Genomic DNA, 19,454 nt, shown 5'->3' on the forward strand with positions numbered 1-19,454 from the left:
GTCCATATTGCGGAAGCGCCGTGCATTATGACGGTCGAGGAGGTTTGAGTTGGAAGATGACCAGTGATGTCTATGCTTGCAGAAGGCAGCCAAGGCCTCAGGGCACGGTCTATAGCGATCAGCACAACACATAGATAATGCCTCTGGATGTACACTATGCAAAAGCAGAAAGCAACAGTGGAACAGTAGAGCTTGAAGGTCAAAAGATTGATTTGTAGATATGGAAATGTCCACTCCATCACTCGACCCAGTCGCAGGCTAGCCACGACCGCGTATGAAGAATGACAAAGACCCCGGTTCTGTCTGAAGGGACTCCCCGAGGGTTGTTCAATATTGCTGCTTTGTCCACACTCGCTTCATCCTGGATTGTTGGAGATGGCGGGCTCTAGCATATGAAACAGCTTGTTTGTGTTGGGGGAGGGGTAAAGAAGGAAAAGGGTCTACTTGGCCTAAAGGCACACTCTTAACACAAGCAGCTGGGAAGATAGGATTTGTCTTTCAGAATCGCTTGGACTAGGTGTTGCTCTTCGTCTACAAGAAATGTGTTTGTTTGGGAAGGAAGCAGGAAAGTCTCATCAGAACCTGAAGTTTTGATGAATCTGCGCACAGTCCATGTGCTCGACAAACAAAGCAAAGTCGACATCATCGATCAATCGCGTCTGCCCTCGACCACTTTAGATTTCTCGACTTTTGTGCTGCAAAAGGTGGCCCTTGTAGACATGGTGAGTTTTGAAATTGAAGCATTGCGTGTCAAACCTGTCTAACACTTCAACTAGCCTCCCAAACGTGGCAAGGCAGCAGCCGGCAAAGCAGCAGCGGCAGCAGCAGCGGCACCAAAGAAACGCGCCTCGAAATTAGCCAAAGAGAACGACATCACCGCCGACCAAGAAAATGAAATACTTGAAGCCTTCGCTCTATTCGCCGTGACGGATGACTCGGACTACTCGGACGAGAAAGAAGGAGTTCTACGAACAGAAGATGTACGACGCTGCCTCATCGCCTTGAACACACCACCCACCTCGGCAGCAGAGCTGTCTGAGATACTCGAAGCAGTGGACCCGGAAGAGAGTGGGTTTGTCACATATGCACATTTTGTCGCCGTCGCTGCACTCAAGCTTCATGCAAGACACAACGATCCCGAGCAACAAAACGAGGAAGTCGACGCGGCTTTTACGCTATTTACACGCGGAGAAGGCGACTTCATCACGTTAGCCCATCTCAGACGTGTCGCTCGCGAGCTCAGAGAAGACGTTCCTGACAAGATGCTAAGAGACATGATCAAGGAGGCCACGAGTGGAGGTGGTCCTGTTGTTGGAAGAGAGGACTTTGAGGGCGTGATGAGAAGAGCTGGTGTCTTCGGTTGATCGCCTGACAAAGACAAGGAAGAAAGAGGGAGGGTCTGGTTTGCTTTGCTATGCGCATTTCGTCGCAAAATACCCCATTTTAGCAGGAGTTCATGGTATGCATCTATTTCGTTGTCTCCACGAGAGCTCAAAGTCATTCCTCGATCTATTATCACATACCACTTGAAGACTCTGATTGAGGATTGCTTCTGTGTCCCAAACTCGAGTAAAATGTCCTTCTATAGCTAACTCCAGGTTGTAGGACTTACCGTGATCTCTCAATTATGTGTGCTTGACCACTCTCTGTACCAGTCGAGACATCCAGCATTAGCAACCGATGCCGACGTCTTAACGTTCATACCGCATAGGATCTGCTTGACCGCGGCCTCAATCTTCTTTCCGTTCGTCGTCACTGGAATCTCGGGGGTCTCGTCCACAATGCCAGGAACATGGCGAGCGCTGAGCTCCATCCTGATGACCTTTTGAATTCCCTTGACCAAATCAGTATCGAACTGCTCTCCCTCCTTCATCTTCAAGAACAGCACAACGGTCTCGTCGTCATCCGTCTCGCGACGACGACCAATGCACAAGGCATCCTCGACTTGCTCAGGGAAATGCTTAAGCAAGATGTTGTAGATCTCCGCACTGCCGAATCTCACACCTGACGGCTTGAGAATACCATCGCTACGACCAAGCATATACAAGCCTCCAGTCTTTGGGTTGAAGCGGATGAAATCTCCATGATGCCAGACTCCGGGGAAGGTCTCGAAGTATGAGCTCTGGTACTTGGACTCGCCTGTGGGACCCCAGAATTGGACTGGTTGACAGGGGAAGGGTTTTGTGCAGACAAGGTCGCCGGCTGCACCTGTAGTTGTTACATCGGCACCGAGGTAGTCCCAGGCGCGAACGGCCATACCGAGGCCGAGGACTTGGATCTCGCCGGTGTATACAGGGGTCAGTTGGCAAGGAGCGCCGAAGAGAGAAATGATGTCTGTGCCGCCTGTGATGCTTCCCAGGTTTATTGAGCCAAATGCTTGGTAGACATATTGGAATGTTGATGGTGCGAGAGGAGAGCCAGTGCTGTAGATCGCTTTGAGCGTCTTCAGAGTGACATCCTGCTCTTTGGGCATGACAGACTTCTGCTCTAGGACCGAGAGATACTTGGCCGAGGTTCCGAAATGTGTGATGCTCAATTCGTCGATCAACTTTGCCATAGCCAGATCATCTGGAACAGACTTGCCATCTGAAACATATCTGAAAGGCGAGCCGTCATACAGCACCAAAGTTGCACCGCTCGCTAGGCCTGAGACCAGCCAATGCCACATCATCCATGTGCAGGTTGTGAAGTAGAACAGCTTGTCTCCTGGTAGAATGTCGCAATGTAGGATGTGCTCCTTCTTATGTTGGATGAGTGTACCGATCGCACCGTGGACGATACATTTCGGTGCTCCTGTGGTTCCCGAGCTGTAGAGGATATAGACTGGGTGATCTGGGGGCAGCTGTGTAAATATGATTTCCTTGGGCGTGGCCTCGTTCTTTGCGAAGCTGTCATACGAGACTGCAATCCCCGCCAGTGATTCCACGTCAATCTCCGTTGATACTGATGTAACCGTGGGGAATATGACGAGTGCCTTTAGACTAGGTAGAGAAGAGCCTATCTCCTGAACCTTCGGCATGGTAGGATGAGTCTTGCCATTGTACATACTGGCATTGTCGGCAAACAAGATGACAGGCTCGATCTGAGTAAGACGATCCAGCACTGCAGTCACACCAGTATCCGGGCTGATTGCTGTCCAGATGGCTCCAAGTGATGTCGCGGCCAACATGGCAACCAGAGCATTGGTATGATTAGCAACATACCCTGCCACTCTATCTCCTGGCTTGACATTGGTAGCAAGCATACCAGATTGGCATACACGAACCTTCTCGCGCAGTCCAGCCCATGTTACCGTCTCTCGGTCAGTCTCGGTGGCTGCGATGATGGCTGGACTATCCGGGCTTGGTGCTTGAGGTGGGAAGAGTAGGTTTTCGGCGAAGTTCAGTCTCGCTCCGCGGAAGAAGGATGGCCTTGGAAACATGGGAGCATCTTTTGGCAAGACCTTCTCTATATCAATATACGCTTCTATCTCGAATATGATCCACACGTCTGCGTACCTCATCGTAGGGGGCTGAGGCCTTGATGCCAGTGAATTGCCATACAGCATCCCAGAAACCCACAGTTTGATCAATGCTCCAGTCGTAGAGATCGTCGTAGCTTTCAAGACCAAGACCATTCTCTTTGTTTACTGTCTGTAGAAATTTCCACATCTGCGTGGTCTCAGGCGCTGGGTGCCTCCAAAGCTCGGATCCGAGGTCCTGGCCATTGGCGACACTAGAGTCGTTGTCACCATTCGCGTGAGGCATTGCTTGAGTCACTATTGGTCGTTTGACTGGAAATATAGTAGATGGCACAAAGTCTCCTGAAAATGTTGCGATTGGACAAGTATATGACCGGGTTGCTCTCCAAAGCATCCCGACGCGGGGAAGGTTTGGAGCCGAAATCCGGATATTGCGGTGATGAGTTCCGCAACGGAGGTCCGCTTCGCTTGGACAAGGTCCGAACAAGAGCTATAGGCCTATAAGGTAGGGACATCGCTAGAGATGTTGGGAGTGGGCTCACGCAGACCAACCACTGGAATCGACACCAGATCATAGGCTAGCAGTAGCAGAAGCAAATCGCCAATCTCACATCCAGAGGACATCCCAGATCCTTCACCTAGGGTTGCAACATCAGAGAGGCGCAACCAACATTATGATGAATCCTTTCTAAAGCTGCGAGTAAGCGCCGTGAAGTATGAAGTCAGACAGGCGCGAATAGACACGAACGATTCGATGGACAGTTGTGGCTGAGGGCTCACTGCCACTTGAGGCTTGGCGGGTTCCTGACATTAAATCAAAGCACCTTCGTCACTGCTCTCCTCTCTTGGCTCAGACATTCCATCTTCCAATCACTTCGTCCTCTTTCTTCCCTTCGCAAACCACATCAAAGTTCATACATCGCGATATCAACATGGGGTGCGTACAATGCCTGACGGTGCCGTGAAGAGGACGCGTACCCCGCGGCCATAGCACACGTCATGAACAAAGTAACAGCAAGCTGATGAATGTGTACAGTCTGGCAAGCAAGCTCGCAGCAGCTCAGGGCGGCGCTCCTCCTGGTGGAGCATACGGCGGCGCACCCCCTCCAGCTTCATACCAGCAGCAACAGCAGCAAGGAGCACCGAAGCCAGGTGGCTACGTGAGTTGGACCCGAGCTGCCCCACCAAGCTTTGATGACGACGGATCAGTCGGCTGACGTTGACATGCAAAACAGCCCGGCCAAGCTCAGTACCAAGCCTACCAGCCTCAAGTGAGTGTTTGCCTGTTTCCTTGACTCTTTCCATCTCTTCACTCGCATCGTCGTCACGTCCATATTCTTCTCTGGAACCATGTCGGGCTACCAAGCATATCCTGGCGCCTCCGGCTACGGCGCGCCCCCGCCTCCACCGCAACGACCTTTTGCCAACTCGCCCTTCCAGTCGCAACCTCCCCAGCAAGGACAGCAGAACCCTGGTGGCTATTCTTCTCCTGCTCCCTATGGTCAATCGCAACAGACACCTTATCCTTCTCAGCAATATCCTCAGTCAGCCCAACAGCCCTACAGTACAGCTCCCTCTCAAGGCTATAATAGGCCTCCTCCGCCTCCACCTCCAGGACAGCAGTCGCAGTATGGTCAGAGCCAAGGATACCCACCACAATCTCCTGCGCCTTTCGGCCAGAGCCAGGGCCAGACTCCCTTTGGTCAGAGCCAGCCTCCATCACACGGCCAAAGTCAGCCTCCTTACGGCTTGAGTCAACAACCTTCTTATGGTCAACCTCAGCAGCCATACGGACAGAGCCAGCCGGCATACGGATCTCAGCAACAGCAATATGGTGGCGGTCCTCCTGGATATGTTCGTGACATCTTTGCGACACCGTGTTTTCATTGATTCTCGCAACCTCTGTAGAATTGCTCGCTGACATGACGTCTTTACAGGGCCAGCCTCCTCAGCAGCAACAGGGCGGATACGGCGCACCTCCCCAGCAGCAAGGTGGTTACCCACCCCAACCCCAGCAGGGCGGATACCCTGGACAGCAGCCCGGAGCCCCTCAGGGTGGCCAGGGTGGCTACGGTGCCCCTCCTTCGCAGCCTGCCGGTCCTGCTGAGATCCAAGCATACAAGCAGTCGCTCCAGCAGACCATCCAAGAGAAGCGCCTCCAGGCCTTCTACCCTCCCGGCTCGCCCATAATCGACCAGATCGCTCAGAAGGCCTCAGCCCAGGTCGACCGTCTGTGCCAGCAGTGGCGCATCAACAAGGAGATCGGCAACGATATTGTCAAGTTGGCTCTGTACGACGTCGTTCTCTACATTGATGACAGTGGTTCCATGAAGTTCGAGGAGAACGGCGAGCGCATCAAGGATCTCCAGCTTATCCTCGAGCGTGTCGCTACCGCCGCTACCCTCTTCGACGACGACGGCATTTCCGTCCGTTTCATGAATGACAACCCTCCCCAGCACATGGTTGAGCACATCAAGACTGAGCAACAGATCCAGCAGCTTGTTGCTGGCCACAAGTTCAGCGGTCTCACACCTATGGGTACTGAGCTTCGCAAGAAGGTCGTTGAGGGCATTGTCGTACCTGCCATCCGCAGCAGACAGATGCGCAAGCCCATTTTGGTTATTACCATCACGGACGGACAGCCTGCAGGAGAGCCTACCACTGCCGTCTTTGACACTGTTCGTTACGCCATTCAGGAGGCCAGCAACTCGCAATACGGTCCTGGAGCAATTGCCTTCCAATTTGCCCAAGTCGGAAACGATGAGAAGGCTCGCGAGTTCCTCGGCAAGCTCGATGATGACCCTACTGTTGGACAGTTGGTCGACTGTACTTCCAGTATGTCTCTGCACCTCATGCTCTATCCGAGCCATATGCTGACAATGCCTAGACTTCGAGAACGAGTCTGCTGAGATGGCACGTGCTAACCCCCCTGTCGATCTCACTCCCGATCTTTGGGTAAGCAACAATCAACCCAGCTACGCATGGACTCTGCTAACTTATGTGATACAGATCCTCAAATTGATCCTCGGTGCAATCGACCCCTCATACGACACCAAGGACGAGAAGTCAAACCATCCTCCTGGCGGCGCTCCCGGATATGGTGCTCCCCCACCTCAGCAGGGTGGCTATGGTGGTCAGCAGCAATTTGCCCCGCCTGGCGGTGCTCCCCCAGGCTACGGCCAGCAGCAACAAGGCGGCTACGGCCAACAGCAAGGTGGCTACCCTCCTCAACAGCAAGGAGGTTATGGTCAGCAGCAAGGCGGCTACCCACCTCAGCAGGGCGGTTATGGAGGCCAGCAGCAAGGCTATGGTGCCCCTCCCCAGCCTCCTCGCTACTAGTAGATGTGTATCCGTGAGGTCTCATGTCGAGGGCATGAAGTCACAAATTAATGCAGGTTATGAAGGTCGCCTTGGCCTAGCGTAGTCACAATCCTAGTACTTTCAGGAGAAAGCAATTAATCAGATGTTTGCCCCTAGCGATAACATGTTTTTGACCAAGTGTAGCAACTCATCATCGTCAGTTTTGTGCGCTTCGTGGTCAAGCCTGGCCGACAGACTGTCATGTTTGAGAACGCTTCTGTTCATCCCTACTCCACCACGTGAGATAGCGATTGACACCTCAATCTCGGAGAGATCTGACCGAACATGGTCAGGCAGAATGAAGCCATTCAGAGTGCATTGATGCGAGACACGATGCGGATTTGTATTTGTCAGAGATGCTCGTCGAGCAGGCCACCCTGACGACGATTACAGCTCGATATCCAATCTCGTTTCCACACCGATCGAGAGGCAATTTGGAATACACTAGGTAGAATATAACTATTTGCTAGATTCTGCTTAGATCAGGTGGTGGTACAATGAGCGTTATGTGCAAGGATAGACGCGATGATGAACTTTGTGATGTTTCATGTTTCTGAAACCAGGGACAGCAAAGCCTGCACCAAAGATGACTGACGCTTGCGATCTTGTGGATTTCCATCCACTTTACCCAAGTTGGCGATTCAAGAATATATCAAGAATTGCTATTGGATGCCAGAGGTCCATAATGTTTCCGGGAATTGGTAGGTGGTTATGATCATCTACGAGAAAAAGTAGCATGATTGTGCATCATGTCAGCTAAAGCAGCATGATGAGAAACAGCATGATTCGGCCATGATACCCGAGCCTTCTCGGACCGCGACTCCGCAAACAAAAAGACCCTCGCCAAAGAGATGACTTCATCCCCATTGGTTTTTTTCCTGGCGTGTCGATCCGGGTCAGCAAGAAATCGAGTTTGCAGCTTTGCAATCATCGATTGCTTCCATTCGTTGAGCATGCTGACTCGGGCCACGATCCGACATGGTAAACAGAGACAGACACGTAGAGGAATGGACGAACAGACAATGTGAGAACAAAAAGATAAACAAACAATATGTACAACAAATTTTGTCTTTCTACAACTACTTGTGAAGAAAGGTACCTGAGGTAGCATTCATAAACCCGTAAGTGATTAGATATCATCCTGTTTCACGCAATGATAAGGCGATTAACCTCCATCACGTTCCAATAAGCAGGGTGTATCTTTTTTCGTAAATCATCATCTTGAAATGATTTAAAGCTGGTTGGCAGTGTTGAAGTCCTTAAGGGCGACGGTGACACGCTTGGTCATGGTCTTCTCACCCTCACGAACCCAGACGCGGGGGTCGTAGTACTGTTGGGATAACATTAGTATACAGGAACGATCGATGGAGTGAAATAGGGTATGAACGTACCTTCTTGTTGGGCTTGTCAGCACCGTCGGGGTTGCCGACCTGGCTGCTGAGGTAGTCCTTCTTGCCGACCATGTAGTCGCGGATACCCTCAGTGTAGGCGTACTGGAGGTCAGTGTCGAGGTTGACCTTGCAGACACCGTAGGAGATGGCCTCCTGGAACTCCTCAACGGAAGAGCCGGAACCGCCGTGGAAGACGAGGAAGACGGGCTTGTCATCCTTGGAGCCAGTCTTCTCCTGGACGTACTTCTGGTGCTTGGACAGAAGACCGGGCTGGAGCTTGACGTTGCCAGGCTTGTAGACACCGTGGACGTTACCGAAACCGGCGGCGATGGAGAAGAAGGGAGAGACCTCAGAGAGGGTCTTGTAGATCTCGTAGATGTCCTCGGGCTGGGTGTAGAGGGAGTTGTTGTCAACATCCTCGTTGTTGACACCGTCCTCCTCACCACCAGTGATACCGATCTCCATCTCGAGCCACTGCTTCATGGGAGCAGCACGCTCGAGGTACTTCTTGGTGGTCTGGATGTTGTAGTCAACCTCCTCCTCGGAGAGATCGATCATGTGGGAAGAGAAGCTGGGAGTTTATTAGGGAGTGGATTTTGATGATCAAGGCATGACCAACTTACAGAGGGGTGCCGTTCTTCTTGAAGAAGGCCTCATCGGCCTCCATCATGCCATCGAGCCATGGGAGGAGCTTCTTGGCGCAGTGGTCGGTGTGGAGGACAACGGGAATACCGTAGGCGGGAGCAACGGCACGGATGTAGTGAGCGGCAGCAATGGAACCGGCGATGGAAGCCTCCTGGTTCTTGTTGTCGACACCCTTACCGGCGAAGTAGGCAGCACCACCCTGAGAAACCTGTTTGATGTTATGAGCTGTTTGTTCTCAATCTGTTGATTACAAAAGTCCTTACCTGGAGGATGATGGGGGCCTTGTTGTCGCGGGCAGCCTCGAGCGAGGCAACGACGGTGGAGGAAGAAGTGCAGTTCTTGGCAATGTTAGTGAATGACCAATCCGATTCATGGTTGGTCCCAACTTACAATGGCAGGGATGGCGAACTTCTTCTCCTGGGCGTACTTGAAGAGCTGCAGTCACAAATGTTAGCGAAGTTTCTTTACAGCTTGTTGTGTCTCGCGAACAACGTACGGTCTTGACGTCCTCGCCGTAGATGACACCAGACTTCTTGAGAACTTCGGCAGCAGACATAGTGAATTGATGTGTATGGGTTGTTATTTCTTGTGGAATTGAAGAAAGATGAAGATGAGAAGGAAGTCGAGCGAGGAGTGTTGAGCTGAAGATTAAGAGGCCTCAATTAGCGGGGCACTGCATCATACTGTCCGCACGGACCCGAGGGGCATAATAATTGGTTGCATCACACACACGTTTGGAAACACAGAGGAGTAACACCGAGGTCCGCCGACGGAGGAAATCGGAGTCGACGAGCTCTTGACTTCTCGCATCTTGCGGTGCTGCCATAAAAAACGCACGAATGAGCTCTCGCCACTTACCATAAGTCCGGAGAAATGGATTCTGACCATAGAAATGTTGCACGCCGTCCGAATCTCGAGAGCTCTTTCCAGCTTCGACGACGCCCAGAAGCGGTCAGCTTTCCTTCCTCAGCAACCAGCCAAAGCTTGGACGTCGTAGCAAGTCAAGCCTGGAAACACGGGTCTCCGATCCCAACAGTTCAATTGCCATCTCATGCCATGAAACCTACAAGCCCTGCAAAGTCTCACCGAGGCCGGCGACAGTTTCAATTGCAAGAAGGCCATGATGACAGGTGACAAATTTACATGATGACCACCCAGTGGAAGCGCTTCTCTATGGTAATGACAATCTTCACGTCTACACGCAAAGAGTAGGTCAATTCTCCATGCAACATGCTTAGTGGTCGTGGATCATCAATATGCACAATACCGTTCGACGATTGGCCTGCTATACGAGAGCCGCCTGTATAGCACGACTCTTGATGGCAAGTTCTCGAATTTGCAGACAATCTGCATATCTACGGCTTTTTACCAATCTTGCTCTCGGCGCCGGATGATCTAAGAAGCGACTTGGATCAATACCCACAAATACTTCCTCAGACCAGGACGTAATGCTGCTTTTATACGGCACACTGTTGCTCTGTCTTGCCAGGAGAGCGGCGACAGTCGAGCAAGCAGGGAGTCGGTATGACTGGGGGTCTTAGACGATTACAAACAGCTCTTTGTGAACACCGAAGTGAAGTTGAATAATCAACTGTTGCAGCTCTTGCTTCAAACCTGGGCAAGATGCATTTTCTAAGCAGTGATAGCCTGCATCTTCGTAAAAAGAGACTCGACAATACTAACTTTTCCGGTGAGCTCCCAGCTCACAACAGTTCTACTCTCACTGTCACCGTCAAGCCAATCTTGGTCTTATATTCTATCTGCTGCACCAATCCTCTTCCTCCACCTCCACATTCAAACTCACTGAAGTTTGCATCACCATCTTCAATCATTACCCCCACATCACCTACCAACTACCAACTACCAACCATCACCGATCAGCCATCGACTATCAACCATCAGCCATCGACTGCCAATCGTCCGACCTCCTACCGCACATCACACTCGTCGACATGAGTGCTGCTCCAGGAACAAATCATCAACCCTCAGTCTTAAATCCGCCAAGTGTTACGACAACAAGCATACACATTCCCTACCTCCCGAACGAGGTCATGTGTATGGTTGCCAGCCACGTCGATATCACAGATTCTCCGAATCTCCGGCTGTCGGCCAAGGTCTTTCGGGAAGGAACAGCTGCTCGTTTTGCCAGGATCTACTTCCAAGATCGTGTCTACGAGCTCTCCTCCGTTGGCCTGAGAGCGCTGGTCAAGATAACCGAGCATCCGGTCTTCGCTCGTCACCTCAATTCTGTCGTTATCGGTTTCAAAGACAGACGTGGAACTCCAAAGTACTGCAGCCTGCTTGACCAAGCCTTCTCGAATCTTGCTGCCAATAGCAACGTCATCTCCATCGGCCTTCGCTTGCTTCACGCCACAAGCAAGTCTGGACTTGTCTCGATAGCCTATTCGCGTAAGACATGGCAGTTCTTTGACAAGAAAATGCTGGCTGCTGCGCGCAAAGAAACGACAGCAACAAGAAGCAAGACAGCGAAACGAAGCATCCAAGGACACAACCAGCACGAAACGAACAACAGTGAAGCACACGGGAGAGCGAGATGAAGAAAACAGAGAAGAAAAGAAATCGAGAGAACTGGATCGCAATACTCGAGACAAAGACAGTGATGACAGTTTCTTTCCTAAATAGCGATCCCAATTTCACATTTCAGAAAGAATGGATAACATGATCTTCCTTAGATCTTCATCGTGAGTGTCTTTGACATGAGAGATCGATTTGGAAGCCGTCTTCTCTGAAACCGTCCTTCTCCCGTGACTGATGTATGTTACGCTCGCAGCTGACTCGAAGCATGGTACTGTATAAAATTGCAGTCATGCTTACGAAGGTACATCGTTTCGATGGCTCTCTTTGTAGACTCTCGGCTTTGGAAAACGATTGTGCCCGTCTACAGCTCGACATCACCGGGAGTGGCAGACTCCAATGAGCCTGAGATTCGTGCATGCCTTCAAACTCTCCTCTAACGTAAACAGTCATGACAGATCAGCCTGCTAGCTTCTGATCATGGTACTTTTGGTAAATGCAAAGTATTGACAGCTTCAAGCCTTTCAGGGAGTCGTGGCTATATCTGACCAGCTATTATGTACATTCTAATTGGAATTTCATCTCAGAAGCAAGAGAGCATTCTTTTTCGGTATGAGCAGCAAAGCACAATTTACTCAAATGGTCTTTGCGTGGTTTCCACGCATGACCTTGCGACGTTGAGCCATCATATGCGTAAAGAGAATATACGAGCCTGTTGAGAAAACATTAGTCTTTCCCTACTGCCAGCAACATCCCCCCCTCAACTTACCAGGCACATAGATCAACAAAATCGCAAACAAAGCCTCCTTGACACCAGTATACTGTCCAGCAGGGCCAGTGGCAGCCTTCCAAACCAGTGCACACTCACTGCTGATACCCAGAGGATAAAGCACAAAGAAAGTGTTGTATCTGAGCCAGAGCCAGATACCAGGGACGCTTCCGGTAGAGAGGTTGATGGCGAAGTAGGAGTAGCGAATGACTTCAGTGACAGACCAGGCGACCAGCATAGAGCTGTAGATGGGAGAGTAGGCGACGGTGTTGGGGAAGGGGTGGACAATGCCCCAGATTAAGAGGATACGGCTGGCGACTTGCATAAGGGTTGTGAGGAGAGGGGCGCGTACGATGCCTGTGAAAAAGGAGTTGTGTTAGCCAGATATCTCTCTTTACTTCCCTCGAGCCAGACTGTCTGTCCCTTGCTATTGCTCTCTTTCCCTTGTTCTGATGCTCCTCCTGGCCATTCCATCTCTTGCTAACCATGAGTCCGGAAAGAAAGTCTCTACTCACCAACAGCGGCATGCACAACTTCCAACAACGCCAATGTCTGCGTCCACTTTGCAAACTCTCCAACACCCGGGTAAACATACTTCGTGCCATGCACGGAAGCAATCAACAGGACGCGGCCCAAAATGGTGCCCCAAAGAATAGTCGACACAGCATTGTAGAGAACCAGGTATCCGGTCTTGATGGGCGAGCCCTTGCGTGCGCGAGCAGGTCGAACGGGTTGTTGAGGTCGGTCAGCCATTGTGTGTGAAAGATCTCGAGGTGCGATTGGCGAGGAAGTTGGTGCTGTTTGGACAGATTGGTGTTTCGAGATTGGACCCTGAGGAAGGAGCTTTGGACTTGTGTCGATCACTGTTTACATCGGGAAGCTCCGCCATAGGTTCAGCGGCATCACTATTTACGACATCCAGAAATATGTGTAGGACGAGAAGCTGATATCAATATTGATTGAATGAATGAATCAAGCTAGAGCTTTGAAATGTTGTTCCCTCTGATGAGCACTGCTCTAATAAAGCGAATGTCGAGAGCCCATGAAGTTAACGCCGCGAGGAGCACTTTCTGCTCTCTCTCTCTCTCTTCCGAAAAGATGTCACCATTGATAAACGCCATCGCTATGCATGCTTGAAGACGTGGTTTGCCCGCCCGTCTCAAGAGAACATGTCCATGCTCCTTTTTTACACCCCGAAAATACAAAATCCCAATCCTCCACAACCAATGCAGCGACCCACGCACGAAAGATGAGGGTATCAACAGTAGAGAAGAAGAAACGAGAGAGTCAAGATGGAGACCGAGAGCTCAGAGGAAGATCTGCATCACATCACTCTTGTGAGAGACGCGGACGTCACAATCATCGGCACGGCAGGCCGCGAAGGGGCTCGGCAGCATTGGATCGTCTGCTCGTCCTTTTCCTTTTGTGGATTTCGTCGTTTTCCTCTTGCGATTGTTCATGCATGTACCGCAGTAGACCTATTAATCATGTTAGTTGTGTTTCTGGAGATGCTGCTTCGAAAAGGCTTACATGACCGCAGCCCTTGACGACCCAGACTTGTCGCTTCTCATCGCTATCCCCGACGGCCAACTCATCTTCACAGTTGGGACAAACGATGGTGTCCTCCTCGGTTGGATCTCTAGTAAAACCCTCGGCAGCCGGTTTTGGCGGATCAAATTTCGGTATCGGTACTTGTTGATGCTCGCCGCCTGTCCCCAAGTTGAAGGCTTGGGTTTCGTAGTTCAAGGCGCCCGGCAAGTCCGCTAAGCCCATGTGATTGGGGAAGCGGTGATCGTTTTCGTCATGTACGCCTCCGAATAGAGTCGGCATCACACCCTCTCGCATCACATCGGCATACAAAGCTCGAAGGCCTGGAAGGCCTGGAAGGGTGTTGTTCCCTCTTTCGAAGAGTCTTTGAGCTAGAGTGCCGAAATTTGTCCTCCTGTGTGCGGCCAATGGACCCAGCAGATTGACGCCAGTGCGTTCACCTGCTATCACGACATCGTCTTCTGGATCATCTAGGACCAAGCCTGCCACGGGACGACGACGTTCGAGATTCGGATCCAGAAATGGAGGAGGAGGATGGTTAGGGTGTTGATCGGTGCGTGATCTCGGTCTGCTGGAAACAAACTGCACCTCGGGGCTGGGTGAGGTCCTCAAGTTGGGGGGATGTGTGGCTCGTACGGGGCTAGCGTCTGCAGATAGATCTATGATCTCTCTTCCAAAGCGAGGCAGGGCGACTGGCGCAGCGGCAGGCCGTGGTTGTGGAGTTGGGGCGTTTCCAGTAGGGGCAGCATCATCGTCTGACGTCAGGTCGATCACATTGTTGGCCGAAGTGCTTGATCGAGCCGAAGAAACAGGACGTCGGAAGTCGAAGCCATCATGGGGATAGTGAGATCGTAGCGAAGGTAGTGGTATGGGCAAAGCGAGGCGAGAGTAGGGCGGAGTGGGACGGCGCTCGGGAGTGGCACTGTTTTGGCGGACAAAGAGCGGCGAGGGAGACGAGCGGCGGCGAGAGTCCATTTGGGAGTAAGATCGCTACGTGCGCGTTCAGTATGCATGCTTGCAAAGCTGTCGGCAAGACCAAGTCACCTTATTGCTATCGGGACGGCGGAAATGGAAATCAACTGGGGGTCTTCTTTGGTCACCATCCATGCTGCGCGGTTGGCAGCTCTTTGGGGACAAAGAACGGGCGATGGAGGATGTCAGCTCCACCGAACTCCCGGGCGGTCAGTAGCAGTAGTCGTTTTGTCTTGGAAGCAGAGAGAAAGAAAAGCCGTGTGGCATTGAGGTTGGTGGTCAAGCAGTGCCTGTGTGGGGAAGTCGGTGGTTCCAGTGACGACTGTCGTGCTCTTTGTTTGGTGAATTTGCCGCCATCTGACAAAGTCGCATGCCAGCCCCCGACAACACATCACTTGCATGTAAATCGTCTTTCATGCGTCCGTGCGTTGATGCTGGTGAACAATTCCTGGCATCTACTCACTAGGTTCTAGCATTTCTCCCGATTGGATGTCCGCCTTTCGAGGGAAGGAGCGGTCGTATACGAGTACTTGCAGAACGAATGATGGGTCTGAATGAATGCTATCTCTTTTGGAGTTGTCTACGCATAAGCGCCTCTCGCATCGAGGGAACCTCGTAATCTTATATTCCCATCGTGGCAGCAGTACTGATGACTCCCGAATGCGTATGGGGTGAAGGCATCCTTGGACTGCTTGGCCTTCAACATCTTGCCTTTCGTTCGGCACAACACGCCAGGCTTGTCTAAGAATCTTTGCTTTTTCCTGATACAGATCCTAATTGCTTTTGAAACATATTGACACTGCTCTCATCTTGCGCTCATGATGATAATACGCTGACGCTTCCATCTGTCGCCAACGCAACCAGGCTTTGCGCCTTGGATCCCCACTTGATATCCACCGCGTTCAGCGCCTTTCTGAATGGTTCCGACCAGCTCTTTGAGCTCTTGGAGTAATGTTCAACTGCCACAAAGCCCTGTCCGCATGCTGCGAGGTACTGTCCAGTGTAGTCCCAGCTGACACCCGTGACCGCCGTGCCCAGATCGATCGTCTTGATCTCTGCCATCTTGCGCAAGTCCCAGACGCTGACACTGGTCTGTCCTTGGACTGCTGATGCAAGCCATGTGCCGTTCTCCGAGAAAGATACTGTCTGAAGAGGTGATTGTGCGAAGGCAGAGTCAAAGTTGGCCACGTTCTCCGAAGTCTTGACATCGAAGAGTTTGATGGCTCCCTTGCTGCTGCCGGCTGCGAAGAGGTGACCGTCAGGGTGGAATGCAGCAGTTGTGAGTTCTGGATACTGTCAGCGCTCGTCTCTTCGTCTTTTGAAGCAGAATACATACCACAATCGGTAGAGACCTGAGTGATGGGTTGGAGCGACTGAAGGTCGTACAGAACATAGCTCTTGTCCACGCCGACCGAAGCAAGAATGTCACCGCAAGGATGGAGAGCAAGTGCGTTGGCAGCACCGGCATGGCGATCAAAGCTGGCAGTCTCGGCTCCGTTGTCGAAGACCTTGACGGCACCAGTAGAGAGAGCGACAATAGGCTTGTTGCCGCACCAAACGGCATCGGTCACGGATCCACCACCACACTTCAATGTCTGAACGACCTGGCCCTGTGATACTGAGTAGACACCAACGACGCCATCGCTGCCTCCAACAAGTGCCAACTCGCCAGTCTCGTTAACGGCGATCGAACGGCCTCCGGGGTACAAAGGTTCTGAGTTTTGAGTGGACTGCATAGCCTGCAGGGAGTCGGGAGTTGCCCAGCCTTCGGGCGTCGGGCGCTTTCGTCGTGTAGATGACAATCTGGTAGCACCGTGTTAGTTGCTGCGATAGATAGTAGTCGCTCTGGATCAACGCACTCTGCTTGTGTTTGCTCAATCTTTGCGACAATGGCCTCAGGCAAGCCTTGTCCATCCACCTGCATAGCGTCTCCATGTGTGCCATTTGAGGTCGAGGTAACAGAAATCTTGGCCAAAGCATCTCTGGCCTCGTCTCTCTCCTTCTGCAGACGTGCAATAACCTTCTCGGCCGAGTCGCTGTAGTAGAGAGCAGTACTGAGTTCCTGACGAGTCTCGGCCAGCTGTTGCTTAAGTTGGTATGTCTCGAGGATGAGGGCATCCCATTCGTTCTGGAAGGTAGAGAGGAGGGCGGGAATCGAAGTCAAGGTCGGGGGTCTAGGGCGAACGGTACGAGCTTGCTTGAGCTCGACCAGGTCTTCGACAGTGAGGTCTTCTCCAGTCACCGGGTCGGTACCATTTTCGGAAATGTACGATTCGATCAAGCGTCTTTCGAAGACATTGCCTAGTGGTCGTATTAGATTTGGCGCAAACTTGTCGCAAATCGCGTGGAATCATACCGCTCTTGCGCGACGCAACCGGCTGCTGAGGGGCCTCTCCAGAGACTACCGAGCTCGTCAGCGAATATGCTCCTTTACCATGGTGCGCTGCCACTCACTTGCACACAGCATGATGATTAGAAATGGCGAGATGTGATGCCAATTGCGATGTCCAAAAGTTGGACTTCCGCCAATCGTTCTTCGAACGCGACATCAGTTTGCTCGGTTTGCTTGCCAAGCCGCCTGTATCGCCAGTCGCCATCTACTCGAGTGTTCATCCTCCTCTTGCTCCAGTCTTCTGTTCGTCTCTCAGATAGGAAGAGGAACCATCCTGTAATGATGGCGCATAATTCCCGTCTCTCTACAACAAAGCTCTGATAGAGTGCATCACCCCTTTGGGAACAAGCAAATGAACCACAAGGTATTCCACTTGCGATCATCTAGCGCTCTCGCTCCCATCTGTTTCGTGACTGTATTCATGTTTCGGGTAACGCTACAGCCGGATTGACATCAAGATGTGTGTCTTCAATCAAAGTCCGTACGGACTCAATTATTACCTTCGTATAGTCGCTCCTTCCGAACCCGTTACACATCTCTCTCCGATACAACACTCGCCCAATTCTCTCTCTCTCCATCTCTTCTCCTGCTCTCCTGTTCTACCTCACTCTCCACTGCTATACGGCAGTCATCTAAAGTTCAGCTCTGCTCTGGAGCGACGACATCTACGACTTCCATTACACTGTTCCGTCGTGGATCGAGATTCTTCACATCTTTCGGACGAATTCCGTCGTCGTTCACTTTCCTTCGAAGATCTCTAGCCACCCTCTCCAACTATCTCGAATTTCCATGCCCTGTTCACTACTGTTGACTGCTTGACTTCAACCGACCGACTTCCTCCATCATCTCTCAAACTCACTGCAAGACTAAAGCACCACAACAACATCTACATCTCTCATCGCAAACCCAAATTGCCAGCATGAACGACACAACAGCAACAGACCTTCAGCTCTCCGTGCTGCAAGGTGCTCCAATGGCGGTGACCAAGAATATTCCTTACCTTCCGAACGAGGTCATGTACATGATTACCGAACACGTCGACGATGAGGACCTTATGAATCTCAGACTGTCGGCCAAAGTCTTCCGCGACGGTGCGGCTACTCGATTTGCAACAACCTTTTTCGAAGAGCGCGCCTACGAGCTGTCACCAGAGGGGCTCACTGACCTCCTCGAAATCACCATGCACCCGACCTTCGCTCATCATATCAGGACTGTAATAATTGGTCACGGCGGGAAGCACTCTACTGCACATTATCACGACCTGATCCAGAGGGCGTTCAGAAATCTCGCCGCTCTCGGCAACACCATTTCTATCGGTCTTCGTCGTGTGAAGACTTTCCACAATTACCAGCCTAAATCCTACGCGGGCTGGTGTCATATGATCAGATTCCTCGAAGAGAAGATGCTGCCTGCCGCAGAACGTACCAAGCTGTCTCTTGGGTACGTCATGACAGACTTGCAGGACTCGCCTCATGGCCGTCTGCTGCCGTCAGAATGCTCCAGATGGCCGTTTCGCTCAAGTTCAGCATTGCTCAACGGTGGTTCATGCTACAATCAGATCAGCGGCCTGTAGTTCAATTTAGGCACGAGCAGAAAATATCACAGCCGACTAAGACGCATCTCTCTCGACGTCAAGAACAAGATCATCAGAGGCTCTCACGTAGGCTCTGCCGAGTTCCTGTGGTATTTGCCGAGCGTCAGCATCGCAGACCTTCGCGAACTCCACCTCGAGGGCTGTTCTGTGCGTGCAGAGTACCTCATTTCCCTATTCACAGCATTCGGGGACCGTCTTGAGTGTATCTCGTTGCGTGAATTTCGCATCGAGATTCGCTAACTACGACGGGAAACACTGAACCAGCTTGCGTCACTAGTCACGTCCATGGCCTCCCGTGAAGTCTTGAAGTCATGTAAATTCGACGCCGTCAATGCTAGCGAGTGGGAAGAGGACGATGATGAGGGTTCAGCCACTATCGAAGCGAACACGTCAGCCGAGGCTGCGGTTGCTCTCTACAACCTCGCCAACAGGTCCACTTGATGTTTCCACGGGACTTGAGGTCGAGCTTCTCAACACCACAGCAAAAATCAGAAAGTACATCGATGACATGGACACGTTTCCGCCTCATAAAGAGGAGCGACCAAGCACCAGGAAAAGACGAGATGAAACGTCCATGAAGCAAAATAAACCCCCCCCAAAACATCATTAACAAAGGTCACCAAAATACAACAAAACAGTAACGGCACGGGCATAACGACATAACACAAGCACACACCATCGAGACAGTGTTTCCATATTTCCATAGCATACCAAAAAATCACAAAAAAATGTCCAAAGACTGACGAATCCACACGATACATCTATGACGTGCTCGCTCAAGGACAGCC

At 51.5% G+C, this 19,454-nt stretch overlaps 11 protein-coding genes across 11 annotated transcripts; 5 read left to right on the forward strand and 6 right to left on the reverse strand.

The window, feature by feature from the left end:
• Nucleotides 1–683: 683 nt before the first annotated feature.
• On the forward strand, nt 684–1,657 carry AUEXF2481DRAFT_41073 (uncharacterized protein). The gene is made up of 2 exons (XM_013487445.1): nt 684–722; nt 777–1,657. Exons 1-2 carry the CDS (start codon nt 720–722, stop codon nt 1,362–1,364), a joined length of 591 nt encoding a protein of 196 aa, XP_013342899.1. The 5' UTR covers nt 684–719; the 3' UTR covers nt 1,365–1,657.
• Nucleotides 1,622–3,746, reverse strand: AUEXF2481DRAFT_66614 (uncharacterized protein; the record flags this gene model as incomplete). Its single annotated transcript, XM_013487505.1, has 2 exons — nt 1,622–3,442; nt 3,498–3,746. The coding sequence occupies 2 exons, from the start codon at nt 3,744–3,746 to the stop codon at nt 1,622–1,624; spliced, it is 2,070 nt and encodes a 689-aa protein (XP_013342959.1).
• A 646-nt stretch (nt 3,747–4,392) lies between these two features.
• Nucleotides 4,393–4,735, forward strand: AUEXF2481DRAFT_5968 (uncharacterized protein; the record flags this gene model as incomplete). The annotated part of the gene is made up of 3 exons (XM_013487337.1): nt 4,393–4,397; nt 4,497–4,620; nt 4,670–4,735. The coding sequence occupies 3 exons, from the start codon at nt 4,393–4,395 to the stop codon at nt 4,733–4,735; spliced, it is 195 nt and encodes a 64-aa protein (XP_013342791.1).
• AUEXF2481DRAFT_41076 (uncharacterized protein) lies at nt 4,566–6,939 on the forward strand. Its single transcript, XM_013487446.1, has 5 exons — nt 4,566–4,620; nt 4,696–5,314; nt 5,398–6,295; nt 6,348–6,415; nt 6,470–6,939. Exons 2-5 carry the CDS (start codon nt 4,811–4,813, stop codon nt 6,797–6,799), a joined length of 1,800 nt encoding a protein of 599 aa, XP_013342900.1. The 5' UTR covers nt 4,566–4,620; nt 4,696–4,810; the 3' UTR covers nt 6,800–6,939.
• Nucleotides 6,940–8,051: 1,112 nt separating this feature from the next.
• AUEXF2481DRAFT_5970 (uncharacterized protein) lies at nt 8,052–9,412 on the reverse strand (the record flags this gene model as incomplete). Its single annotated transcript, XM_013487338.1, has 6 exons — nt 8,052–8,150; nt 8,212–8,782; nt 8,835–9,064; nt 9,120–9,194; nt 9,247–9,291; nt 9,353–9,412. 6 exons carry the CDS (start codon nt 9,410–9,412, stop codon nt 8,052–8,054), a joined length of 1,080 nt encoding a protein of 359 aa, XP_013342792.1.
• A 987-nt stretch (nt 9,413–10,399) lies between these two features.
• Nucleotides 10,400–11,483, forward strand: AUEXF2481DRAFT_278783 (uncharacterized protein). Its single transcript, XM_013487575.1, has one exon. The coding sequence runs from the start codon at nt 10,809–10,811 to the stop codon at nt 11,412–11,414; it is 606 nt and encodes a 201-aa protein (XP_013343029.1). The 5' UTR covers nt 10,400–10,808; the 3' UTR covers nt 11,415–11,483.
• AUEXF2481DRAFT_279229 (uncharacterized protein) lies at nt 11,484–12,026 on the reverse strand. Its single transcript, XM_013487576.1, has 2 exons — nt 11,941–12,026; nt 11,484–11,827 (listed from the first exon to the last, which is right to left on the reverse strand). The coding sequence occupies exon 2, from the start codon at nt 11,809–11,811 to the stop codon at nt 11,554–11,556; it is 258 nt and encodes an 85-aa protein (XP_013343030.1). The 5' UTR covers nt 11,812–11,827; nt 11,941–12,026; the 3' UTR covers nt 11,484–11,553.
• Nucleotides 12,027–12,913, reverse strand: AUEXF2481DRAFT_30461 (uncharacterized protein; the record flags this gene model as incomplete). Its single annotated transcript, XM_013487388.1, has 3 exons — nt 12,027–12,103; nt 12,161–12,517; nt 12,676–12,913. 3 exons carry the CDS (start codon nt 12,911–12,913, stop codon nt 12,027–12,029), a joined length of 672 nt encoding a protein of 223 aa, XP_013342842.1.
• A 208-nt stretch (nt 12,914–13,121) lies between these two features.
• AUEXF2481DRAFT_89732 (uncharacterized protein) lies at nt 13,122–14,823 on the reverse strand. Its single transcript, XM_013487523.1, has 2 exons — nt 13,691–14,823; nt 13,122–13,638 (listed from the first exon to the last, which is right to left on the reverse strand). Exons 1-2 carry the CDS (start codon nt 14,681–14,683, stop codon nt 13,468–13,470), a joined length of 1,164 nt encoding a protein of 387 aa, XP_013342977.1. The 5' UTR covers nt 14,684–14,823; the 3' UTR covers nt 13,122–13,467.
• A 673-nt stretch (nt 14,824–15,496) lies between these two features.
• On the reverse strand, nt 15,497–17,147 carry AUEXF2481DRAFT_5974 (uncharacterized protein; the record flags this gene model as incomplete). Its single annotated transcript, XM_013487339.1, has 5 exons — nt 15,497–15,966; nt 16,017–16,483; nt 16,540–16,981; nt 17,037–17,081; nt 17,135–17,147. The coding sequence occupies 5 exons, from the start codon at nt 17,145–17,147 to the stop codon at nt 15,497–15,499; spliced, it is 1,437 nt and encodes a 478-aa protein (XP_013342793.1).
• An 844-nt stretch (nt 17,148–17,991) lies between these two features.
• Nucleotides 17,992–19,107, forward strand: AUEXF2481DRAFT_5975 (uncharacterized protein; the record flags this gene model as incomplete). The annotated part of the gene is made up of 3 exons (XM_013487340.1): nt 17,992–18,512; nt 18,678–18,868; nt 18,944–19,107. 3 exons carry the CDS (start codon nt 17,992–17,994, stop codon nt 19,105–19,107), a joined length of 876 nt encoding a protein of 291 aa, XP_013342794.1.
• Between the last annotated feature and the right edge of the window lie 347 nt (nt 19,108–19,454).

Source organism: Aureobasidium subglaciale (assembly GCF_000721755.1).
Source record: "Aureobasidium subglaciale EXF-2481 unplaced genomic scaffold scaffold_13, whole genome shotgun sequence".
In the NCBI taxonomy this organism is placed as follows: Eukaryota; Fungi; Ascomycota; class Dothideomycetes; order Dothideales; family Saccotheciaceae; genus Aureobasidium; species Aureobasidium subglaciale.